Source organism: Azolla caroliniana, unplaced genomic scaffold (genome assembly GCF_043228905.1).
Source record: "Azolla caroliniana isolate FFs.n. ecotype wild unplaced genomic scaffold, voAzoCaro1.0.p SCAF_5, whole genome shotgun sequence".
NCBI classification, from domain to species: domain Eukaryota; kingdom Viridiplantae; phylum Streptophyta; class Polypodiopsida; order Salviniales; family Salviniaceae; genus Azolla; species Azolla caroliniana.
The window spans coordinates 2,301,428-2,313,680 of NW_028230440.1; the positions used below are offsets into that span (position 1 = coordinate 2,301,428).

At 37.4% G+C, this 12,253-nt stretch overlaps 1 protein-coding gene and 1 long non-coding RNA gene across 2 annotated transcripts; both read right to left on the reverse strand.

The window, feature by feature from the left end:
- Positions 1 to 217: 217 nt before the first annotated feature.
- LOC147863598 (uncharacterized) lies at positions 218 to 1,016 on the reverse strand. The gene is made up of 2 exons (XR_015529824.1): positions 913 to 1,016; positions 218 to 394 (listed from the first exon to the last, which is right to left on the reverse strand). It is a non-coding gene; the product is annotated as an uncharacterized LOC147863598 (long non-coding RNA).
- A 3,606-nt stretch (positions 1,017 to 4,622) lies between these two features.
- LOC147863599 (uncharacterized) lies at positions 4,623 to 7,656 on the reverse strand. Its single transcript, XM_087320042.1, has 2 exons — positions 7,529 to 7,656; positions 4,623 to 6,299 (listed from the first exon to the last, which is right to left on the reverse strand). The coding sequence occupies exon 2, from the start codon at positions 6,262 to 6,264 to the stop codon at positions 4,924 to 4,926; it is 1,341 nt and encodes a 446-aa protein (XP_087176168.1). The 5' UTR covers positions 6,265 to 6,299; positions 7,529 to 7,656; the 3' UTR covers positions 4,623 to 4,923.
- Positions 7,657 to 12,253: the final 4,597 nt, after the last annotated feature.

A 12,253-nucleotide genomic window follows, 5' to 3' on the forward strand; every position in this document is an offset into this window, starting at 1 on the left:
CCATGCATGAATTCATATGACACAGGCTGTTCATTTGTTATTCTTTTATTGGTAGTGGAAATTCAATAATCATTAAACTACAATCCTTAATAAAATCATGTTGAAACCATCGTTTGACACTGTACATCTTTTTTAAGGTTACAATACTGTACAAGTGAAGTATAATGCAACTGAATGGAATGAAGTTCAAGAATCTGCCACTTAAGTACTTCATTGATAGTTCGCACGATATGTACACATATCCACCTCACACTTGGGGGCTGTGCATAATGTGTAAGAAAATTTGTCCGTAGTCCATCCTCATTTGCTCCAATATGAGAGTGAATGAGCTCACCTTGTCTAAAAAAACAGAAAGGCGGCACACGGCTCTGATACCCCATTTCCTCATCAAAGCCTACGAACAACAAAACAAAAGGAATTGTCATTTCTGAAAACTTTAAGAGTTTGTTATTTTTAAACTGTAGCTATAAGGGATACTGGGTTCAGCCATAACTTGTAAGGGAGATTAATATATCTATAAGAGATATCGGTTATCTACAACTCGTGAGAGAGATTGATAGGTTTAACCATAATATAATAAGGGAGATATGTTTAATCATAGTTTGTACGGGTGATTGGCTTAAGTTGTGAGGGAGATTGGCTTAACCATATCTCATAGGTAGATTGGTTTGTCTACAAATAAGGGGGATTGATTTAACCATAACTTAATAAGGGACCCTTGCTTAACAATAATTAGGAAGGGACATTGTTTTAACCGTAACTTAATAAGGAAGATTGATACAATGGCAGATATTTCATATAGCCATATTGTAATAAGGTATACCATAGCATGAAGGGTGATTGATATAGCCATTAGGGATGATGATAACCATTTTGTTTTCTTTTTTGTGGAGTACAAGGTAAGAGTCTTACCCTTGTATCGCTGTTAAGGTCACTGTTAATCCTAAAAAACAATGCATTCAGGTACTCTTTACTCATTGTTACAAGTTTTAGATATATTATTTTGCATGGACCGCATGTTGGGGCATAAGATAAGATGAGAATGATAAGCAAGGAGACTTGTGAACCGTTTGATTTCCTAAGTTTGATTTCCCCACATTGTCAATCCTCACCCATCACTGCGAACATTTATTTCTCACTCACAATGTGCACTCTCAATCTAACGGTTCATTGGTAAAATTCTTGAACGTCAACAGTCACTAAACCACTCTGCACATACTACATGAAAACGATTCATTCTCATCCCACGTGGCATATTTTACCTCCAAAGGACGATAACAAAATCTATCTATCTTTAGTTGATGGCTTGCTATTACACATTTACACTATATATCATTCTTCCAAAATTACATATTCAGAAACAAAAAACATCTCTTTTTTTCTCCTAATCAAACACATAGAATGGCATACGAAAGAGGGCATCTTACCTGGCAGGCAGAGAGAGCAGGCGAGTTAAAAAGGAAGGTTACGGAGCTTCTGATTTCTAAGAACTTGTTACAGCACAAAGGCATAAGGGAAGATGATCTTACTTACCTTTAGTTAGGGCAATGGTCCTCGTTTTATGCAGCTTCTTCTTGATCTTCTTTCTTCTTCTTCTTCAGCTACTTCTTCAGCTTCTGTTTTCTTCTTCTGTGTTGGATTCATAAGACAATGTGTTGTTGGATTCACACTTCATCCAAAGATGGAGGGAGAAGAAGGAAATTCAGAGAGCTTCCGGACGGAGCCCATCGGAAGTAGTTACCCCACCCAAACTTGTCGGGCTTTTCTTTTTACATAGGAATACATTTACTCGAGAAATCCCTATGTAGTACAATTTCTTTACGATTGTTGTTGGTGTTTCTCTAAACCAATGGAGCATCGCAGTAACTTTCTAAACTATCCTCGTAAGCATCGGCAATGCTAGTAGGGCTATTTCGATTCATGTTGCATAAAGGCGGTATCAATGTTGATCTAAGTTGGATTTGTCACAACCTAAAGTGGCATGGAACATTTGTATGTGTGATCCAAAGCCTTACTTATAATAGAAAAGCAACCAAGTGAGAACACACATATAAAGGCCTAGGGTTTGAGCCTATATAAGAAGGCTAGCTACCTTCGTGAAGGGGCGTCTTTTTTTTTTTTAATGTCTTGAAAGAGACTTTGCTAGTGTGGCAAAGCTCTAGTTTTATACAAGCATGCTTCCTTCTTTAAACCTAAGGTGCGATCCATGTCCGTAAACGGTCGTACGAGACACTCGTAGGGGGCTCGAATCTATCTCTCATCTTCGCTAGGGGTGGTCGGGTGGATTAGCGCCCTTTCTTCCTTATTTTCCTCTTTAATTTTGCTTAACATTAATTAAGATTCTAACACCCTTATTCCTTTATAAAGGTTTATATCATTAAAAACTCCTCAATTTTATACCCTAAAATGTTGCCCATTTTTTCTTATTATTTAAGTTTCTCTAGACATGATTATTGCCAGAAAATATTACTAGTAAGAAAAACAATGGAAAGATCAAGGGAAAGATTGGCTTAAGGGCGCTCAACCACAGTAACTAGCATCCAACGTAAGATTTGGTCGATAGGGTTATGCCCAAAACAAGGACATGACTAGTTGTTTGTGTTTGACCCATGATATGGCCTTTGTAAACAATTATTCATAATGAATTATACATTTTCAGGTGATGTCTAAATGTGGGTCTTCACATATAATTGTCCTTTGATTTTCCATCCTAACCAATAAGCATATTGCCATCCTTATGCATAAGGTTGGTCATATACAATTGGGCTCGTGATAGTTGCAAACAATCAAGGTGGAGAGATACGGAGATCCCCATGACTTACTGATGGTATGGTATTGAAGATGATGAAGAGAAAACTCCAGAACACTTCCCCAAGTACTCCAAATTGTAGAAAATTCCAAAGCATTTGATATACAACTCAATAGAATACGCACTTGATGATGGCTAATGTATCATGACCTCAGAAGTGTGGAGGCATAGGCATCAATGTTAACATATGTTGCACCAAATCACAAAACCATCTTCAAATGAGCAAATCACATTAAATGCACTTGATGCTCCATCTTCAATCACATTTAAGCTTTGTTTCCCCCCAAATTATAAGCTTGTATTGACAATTGAGAACTAGTAATATTACCTCCACACAATCTATAAAAATGTTCCAAATGCTCCATCTTCAATCACATTTAAGCTTTGTTTCCCCCAAAATTATAAGCTTGTATTGACAATTGAGAACTAGTAATATTACCTCCACACAATCTATAAAAAAGTGTGGAGGCATAGGCACCAATGTTAACATATGTTGCACCAAATCACAAAACCATCTTCAAATGAGCAAATCGCATTAAATGCACTCGATGCTCCATCTTCAATCACATTTAAGCTTTGTTTCCCCCAAAATTATAAGCTTGTATTGACAATTGAGAACTAGGAATATTACCTCCACACAATCTATAAAAATGTTCCAATTTGGTCCCATAACACAATTTTGACAAGAATGACAAAAAATATATGCATCTAATCACCCAAGAAAGTTTCGCTATCAATGCTCTCATTCCCATTGATTCACAATTAGAAGAATCTAAAATAATATATTATAGTACCAAGTCTAAATGTAATGCTATCAAAGCATTATTAGAACAGGTCACATGGTGTACTATCGTACATGCTAAGGTTATTATATGCATTAAAGAAATTTCAAATCATATAATTGTGATGCTGGCTACGAACAAGAACGTTTTCACTAGCAATATTGTGCTCAAAGATGACAAAGAACATAAATTAAGGATTAAAAATAAAGAATAAAGCAGAAAAAGTGAAGTTCATGAGAAACCGAGTAAAAAAAGGGTTAAAACATAAGCAATTGTGACACAACCCATGAAGAAATCGAGTAGAAAGTTGGAGAGGCAAAAGCTATTGAGAATCTTATTATTGAGAAAAAGAACGCATTGTGGAAGGCAAAAAGCATTAATCAAAATAAAATAAAAAGGATACTCAAATATTGAGGTTCTATAAATAAGTGTGGCATATCACAATTGTATCAAAACATCAGCACCCATGATATACACCAGAGTTATGAATGAATGTATAGATTTTTACCAACAATTTAATTGTTTCAAAATAAACCGACAAACTATGTCTATGTGAATTTTGGAAATAGTTAAAATCCGTATACAATTAGAATCATAAATTTCTTTCTAGGAAAACAATATACTTTTAGTAGTTTTCATGTCCTAAAACCGCACAAAAATAAAATCTACCAATAAGACCCATACATTTTGTGATAGATCTTCAGTGATAAATAACCCAAAAAAACAAGACCCACGTAACATTTTGTAATGGATCTTGTGTGTTAAATAACCCAAAAAACCAAGACCCAGGTAATATTTTGTAGTGGATCAAGTAATCCTTTTTAATGCATTTTATGTGATAATAAGGCAAAACACCGATAGCCAAAGACTCAATGTCATTGAAATAAGACATGGAATGTGAGTGAGTGCTTGATGCTGCAGGCAGCTACCTCAGGAATAATCCAATAAAAAAGATCATCTCCTATCTAGATCCTATAAAGACCATTTTACCAGTTGAATAATCAAAATCATCATGAACAAGTATTTAACTCAAATAACCACCATCATTATGATTGTATTAACTCGAATAATAGCATTCCTTCATGATGAGTTTAACTCGAGATATCCACAATCATTTATGACGGGTATTAATTCAGCAAGACAGCCTATCATAATTGATGGTTGATATTGGCAAACTCGGCAAAAGGCTACAGGCACTCATGATTCATCATCTTGATCAGCACAATAAGAAACTTGTTCATCGTGATGATTCATTTTCATCTTCACAAGGATTCTTTTCACATTCACGATAAAAATCTTTCACTAATCAGAACAAAACTTTATTTTTGTCGATCAACTTTGATCTCCGTGATATCTCCGTTGGCTTCTTTGACGGCGACGAGACGGTTCTCCACCCTGTTCTCCAACACTATTTCCACCAATACTTCCGACACTATTAGTTGCATCATTGGTACTCACGCGGTGTAGACTCTCAACAAATTGTCTAAGCCGAGCACTCCCACCTCTCCTCTGCCGTCTGTGTTGATGGCCTCTCAATCGAGATGCAATAGTCCCACTAGTAGCCATGGTTGAGGTTGGACTAAAGAATTGGAAAAGCAAGAACACCGTCCACCAGTGTCCATCATCACCTGTAAGATCCACATCATTTTCATGGTCGTTCCCACCTTCAACTTCATTCTCTATCACATAATCACCAAACACTGATGCATTAGGCATTGCCGATCTTATGCTACTTAACACATCTCCTATGTCTCTCTGGCGCTCGAGACGTCGCCAATCCCTCTGACGGTTAGGATCAATTTCTGAAGGTCGAGAGAACGGGTGTTGACATCTAGCATGGCCTCGAAGCTCTTCATATGTCCCAACGAACGAACAAGATTCATGTGCGCAACTTCTCGACTTCTCATTCATGTGTTTCCGAGCTACATCCATAACTCTCCACCCATCGACTTTCCCTCTGCACAGTGGGCACATTAGATCTTTTATATCACATTTTTCACCAGACGAAGAAGCAGTCGAGTGATTCGTTTGGTCTGTTTCTTCCATTCCTTCCATTTCACTCATTGAAGCTGTTTCAAGGTCCATGGAATTCACCACCACATCTGTTATTCCATTACTAGGTATACTAACACTTCTTCTCAATCTGCGGGTAGAAATGGTGTCCATGTTTGCAATTCTATGATTGTCTTCACTAACATTTTGCAAGTCATTGTGATGGTTCGTAACACTAGCAAGTCTCCTTGTAAGCCTACGGGAAAATGTAGCAGAATTATTTGAGTCTACTATTGTCATGTCTCGACCATCTCCATTAGATCTTGCTTCCAAAACAAGTTCTGGGTGTGTTTCAGCTTCAAGAATCACTTGAATCGGGCCCTGAGATTTCTTCATTGCCACTTGAGCTCTGCGATACTGATCAAGACAATTAGAGTGTCGATAGCTAGTGTTGCACATATAAGGGCGACAACCTTTATCATGGGAGGAACATAGCAAAAGTACAGCATTGTGAGGGAACTCGAGGCATATAGGGCATATAGCATCATCCCAATCTCTCCTTGCATCACATTCTTCTCCATTATCACTTTTTGATCCTTTACCAGAGTGTTTGTATGGATGTAACCGGTTCTTCTGTTGCTGACTATTAGTAACACAGCGATGACTCTTCTCCTTAGGCATGGTGAGATCAAAGAAATTCAAGATCGAAAGAAGCCCTAAAGAGCAAAAAACAATTCAGTAAATACACAGGAAAATCACCAAAACATAGAGGTGAAAGATGTCGATTGAAGCGAATCTTGTATCGAATGAGAGATTGAAAAGAACAATAATCTAGTTCAAAGGAAAACCTAAACGCGAAAAAAGACTTGTTAAGTAAATAATCGAAAACCTTAAACATAAAGGTGAAAATGATAGTTTCATGAAATTTCTATAAAAACAAGCGATTGAAAACACAGCAAATTTTGTCAAAACCAAGCAAAAACTGTTTCTTTTAAGGCATGATGATAAAAGAAACATATAATCAATGAAAAAGTGAGAAATAAGTAAGGCGCAAGATAAAATCAGAATGTAGATAGAGAAGGACGAAGAGAAAGAACGCCTGGAAAGAGAAGCATCCATGGCTGAATGTGGACAACAAAATATGATACAGATATGGCGACAACGAAACCCGTGAGAAATCCTGCCAGAAAAATGCATCAGAGATAAACGAGACCCTAAAAATAGTTTGAAGGCAGAGAAGAATGGAACCGGGGAGAAAAGGCAAGAAATAGTTAGCAAAATGAAACAGACAGGAGGCGACCTCTAGTAACAACGGAAGGAAATGTACACTGCAATAGAGGAAGAGGGAACTCTAAAACGCGGAAAACGTATGACAGAAATGTTAAGCATCCATGGCTGAAGCGGGTGCGAATCAATCGCTAAAAAAGGAAGCAGAAGATCTTCTCATAATGATAGCAAAAACACGAACCAAAAACTAAAACGATGGTAGACAAATAGATGATACGAATTAAACCCAGGGAAACGAGTATGAGCTAGCAGGCATGAACCAAACAACCCCTACACAAAACAGTTAAAACTTCCACGATAGATTAACAAGAGGGTTAATGCTCATTCTAACAGGCGCGAATCGAACCCTAAAAAAAACAACAGGAAATCTGTGCAAAAACTAAAAACCAAAAGCATGAATCGGATAGCGGAACGGCAACGGAGATTAATCCAAAACCGTGTGTGTGTGTGTGTGTGTTATTTTTGGGGGGGTGTGGAAGAGAAAAAAAGAGAGAAGGAAGATTAGGCGGTAAATCATACATCGTAGACAAAAAAAAACACAGAGGAAGAAGGAAGATGTGGTAAGGGTAACACAGGAGGAGATCAGAGTAAAGACGTGAAGAAGGCGAGGGCGATGGAGATGGAGATGGAGGGGGAGGAGTAGGAGAGAGAAGATTACCTGGCGCCAAGACGAAGAAGAAGAAGAAGAAGAAGAAGAAGAAAGCTCTGCGTGTGTGTCTGCAGAAGGAGGTGCGATGGCAGAATGGAAGAGAAAGAGGAAGGGGAAGAAGAAGAAGAAGAAGAAGAAGAGGAAAGGGAGCGAGGAGGAAGAAGAGATATTATTTATACACACACCCATATATTATATAAATTTATAATTTATAAATAAATAAATAAATATATATATATATATATATACATATGTATATACATATATGTACATATGTAAATTGTATATAATTATAATTTTTTATAATTATGCCTAGTGTATGTACATATATACATATGTAACCGCTTAGCTTCCCTTCCCTTTCCCAATCCTATTATTATTATTATTATTATTATTATTATTTATTTATTTATTTATTTATTATGTATGTATTGTGTTCTTGCCTCCTTCCCTCTCGTCTCATGGGCCAATTTTGGCCTTAGAAGACGTTAATATAACTTTCTTTCTTTCTCACCCTGGGGAGGCTCCTCGCTCCTCTCTGCCTCCTCTTGCCCACACCTTCTTCCACCTGACAAAGATCTTCACCCCCCGTCCCCTAACTCACACTTCAACTTCACTTTTGCGATCCCGCCTCGTGTTCCACCCCTCTTTGCCTTTCTCTCTTTCATCGTATGGCACAACTTTGCTATTTCACGGTATTTTTCGGGACCCTCGCTTGTATAACAGTTGCTACCTCTTATCTCTTCATCGCTAGGGAATTAATTGTCGGTGTCGTCTTCTTTAGTTCTAACAACCCAATAAGGCTTAATACTTCCAAGCCTTCCTTACATGCCCCAAATGTATTATTACTAGAAGCATATGATCATACATACTGTAATCATCCATGGGGAACTACCTACCCTTTACTAAGTAGGAGTGGCTAATGTCCAATGAGCTTGTAATGTGACAAATGAACCTTTAAGGTTTCCAACTCACTCTCAAAGGGCAAGTGCTCTCATCTCAAAAAAGGGCCTTTGGGTGCCACAACTTTGGGGCTACCTTTTGGTTCTCATTCTCTCACTTTTGTATCCACCAAGTGCCACTTTCTTCTTTGTAGCTTTTACACGTTAATACTTGTTTTTTTATTTAAGACAAGCACATGTCTTAACTATTTTAAGGATTAAATGCGTGTTAATTCACGCCAAAAATATTTCTTAACTGGTGTAATGATTAGGTGCATGTTGATTTTAGTTTAACTTAAGAAGCCTTGAAGACTTCTGTGGTTGTTGCATGGAGTGGAGATGTTAGTGCTTTTACATGTTAAAGTATGGTCTTTACCACTAGAGAATGACCTCCCCCAATCCCTCGGTTAGCACATTGTGAGAAATGTGACCCCTTGAGGCTTGGTAGTGACCATTGGAAGTGCAACATTCAATTCAACAATCCTACACATTGGAGTAACAAAGGAGCAAAAAATAATCACACACAACTCAACAATCCTACAAATGTTAAGTGGGAGAACCATGGAGATAGATCAACATCTTTGTAACGTCCACATCAGAGCAAGGGAAATAGACAACAAAGAGACTAGAGACACTATTGGACTGCAATATGACCTCCCATGACTCACCATAACCACATCCATGTAAAGGGCATAATCCATCTACAAGTTGTCCAAAACCCTAACCATAATAAGGATGTGTTGTTTGTGTGGCCTATTTTGTGTGAGTTGAAAGAGAATGATTGGTTCATTCTATTGTAGGAGGCATCCCTCTAGGTAGCTCATATCATAGAGATAGATAGATAGATTATATTATCGTCTTCGGAGGTCAAATATGCCCTATGAGACCAAAACTTGTCATTGAGAGAGAGAGAGAGAAAGAGAGAGAGAGAAGAGAGAGAACCCCTACATTCTACGGTGGCATCTAGTGAATTAAGAGATATATATGAAGTATATAATAGAGAGAAGTGAGAAAATTGGGTTTCGAACCCAAGAGGCAATGCTTGTAGTGTTAACAACTTACCATTAGGGTAAGATAATTACGAAAGAGAGAGAGAGAGAGAGAGACTTGTCATTGAAGAAAGGAATGTCCCATTATGGGATTTGGTATGGGTCTCATAGATTAGCTCACCATGAAGGTAGTTACTAGACCACATGCATTGAACCATGATAATCGTCAAATAAGGGCAATGTGTATTAAGTGCATAACCATAATTTATCATGAGATAGGTTTTCCGTAGTTTTCCCTAATCTTATGATGTAAATGTGTGAGTTAATTCTAAAAGCAATGAGGGTACTATGAATTGTTATATTCAATTCTACCGTGTGGGATAACTATTAAGTGTGTTATCACTTGACCACTTTAAATAAAGCAGTCAAGTGTGGACACACTAGGGCCTAAGGTTTCTGCCTATACAAGGAGGCTAGCTACCTTCTCATGATAGGAGGCTTGACTTATGTTGAGACTATGATAGTGCGGCTATGCCTCTTATTAGCTAAGTGCGATGTTCCTTGCAGAACCCAAAGTATGATTTGCATCAACCCTCGATGGTATGGGACATCAAGGAGGTTTGGGTTCGTCTCACGTTGTTGTTAGGGGGTGGTTGGGTGATTTGGCACCCCTCCTTTGTTTCTTTGGTCCATAAACCCTTGTGTTTTGCTTAATTAGTTAGACTCTAACAACATGTTCTTGCGAATTCTCCTTGTTTGGATAGTATTTAACACGCGCAACTAGCTAATTAAATGTGATAGAGGGTGATGCATATTATTGAGCTTCTATGTAACATGCAAGCCAAAGTTATCTTGTTTTGTCAAGCAACGACCATATCGTCCACATATAGTTTTAAAATGACCAAGCCATTGTCTTTGACCTTCTTCATCTAGAGCCAATGGTCATCGTTGTTGCACATATAGTCATCGGAATTCCTATATGCATTGCATTCATGTTACAATTCATAGAGTGTTGGTTTTTCTTAAGCTTGCATATCATGGCCTCTTTACCCTTCTCTTCAAACCTTGTGGGTTGCTACTTATAAAGTTTCTCATGGAGGTCTTCATCCAAGACGAATGTCTTCACATCCATTTGGACCAACTCCATGTCTATCATGATTATTGATCAAAGCATACATCACAATGTAGTCAACTTGACTTCATGTGTGTAATATAATCAAAGTCAATGCATTCATTTGCTTCAAATTCATATTAGCCATTTTAGCGTTGTATTTCAATAAGACATCATCTCAAGTGCCTTCAACTTAGAAGACCATGTTTCCAAAGCATAGCTTTCTTGCCTTTGAGGAAAACACATAAAGTCCCATGTGTTATTTATTCCGCCTTTGAGGCAACTTTTTTATTTTCTTAGCATGACCCCGCTTGGGTTAATCATCAAACTTTATAGCCTTCTCATTAACACAAGAGCTCACCACACTTCTTAACATAAGTTCGTCCTCACCAAGGAAAAATCATTGAAGAGGATGAACCATCCTTGTAAATAGTATCAATGAGTCATCAACTAGCTCTACTAGTGGCTCAACAATTAGAGTTATTTGCCTTTCCTCTCATGAAGGTCACCACCAAATGAGTTTGTGATAGGTCTTTGTTGTCTACCCTTATCATCTCATCCACCATAATAAGCTTCCTATACATTCTCATCTGATTAAAAATGACATCATGGCAACAAACTACCTTCTTAGTTTTGGGATGCCATTGGTGATGCCCCATTTTTCCTTCAAGATATTTATTTATTTATATTGAAGATTCTTATGAAGCTTAATGGGCACTTATATAGACAATTTGGTCACCGTAGTTGTTTTCTATCAAAGTATTTGTTCTCCAACATTGACTTGTTCCATTAGTCTGCAAGTTTCCTCTATGAGAATACCCAATTTGATAACTTAGAGGAATATTCTAACTTTGTTATAATGAAGGATTGATTGGTCTCATATTCTCAATGATTGATTTGGTTACGAAACTTAGAATGAAGTTCTCTTGTTGTCATGTTGAATACACAAATTCAACCTAATCGATGAATCCATGTCTTGTTACTTTAGCAATCTTTGGTGTATGGCATTCCTTGGAGATTACCCATATCTACCCTTCGAAATGAAGAGATCTGCAATGTGTCAAGGATTTCTCTTTGTCCGTCTCAATATCGTGGATTCATAATTATTTTCTGATGTTGCCTCCATACAATTGACACGCCTACTCCAATACTTCATTGATTTTCATCCCTATATCCATCATAGCCTTCTCCATCATTGAATCTACTCAAACATAATGAGCATGAAGGATAAAGATTCTAACTCTCTATCTCCTTGCAACTTGTTTATATTGAGCTCACAAAATGTCAGACAATAGTGCAATGGATTTGTGTGTGCATGAGTGGAACCATCAAAGTTTTGGATTAGGAGATGTTTGACAAGGGAAGTCATGATGAACTACTAGAGATATATGTTGAGAGAAAGATTTTGATTAACAAGACATGAATAGGGATTGCATATCATACTTTAGTTTTAGATGATTACAATAGTAGAGAGCTTTCATTGCTCATTTTCTTCTTCATTCTTTCATGATGAGTTCCCTTATATAGGGTTCCTCGTTCTAAGAAATTGATGGTGTGCAAGCATCCATCCACTTGGCGATCAAGCTTTAAGTTAGTTTAAACACATGTATACGATTTAATGGTAATGCATATTCCATGGTATATTTATACTTATGTTTTTTAGCTCAATGCTAGTTATAATGCTTCATATTGT

Coding starts and splice junctions, on each gene's coding strand:
- LOC147863599 (XM_087320042.1), bottom strand. CDS start 6,264: ATGCCTAAGGAGAAGAGTCATCGCTGTGTTACTAATAGTCAGCAACAG.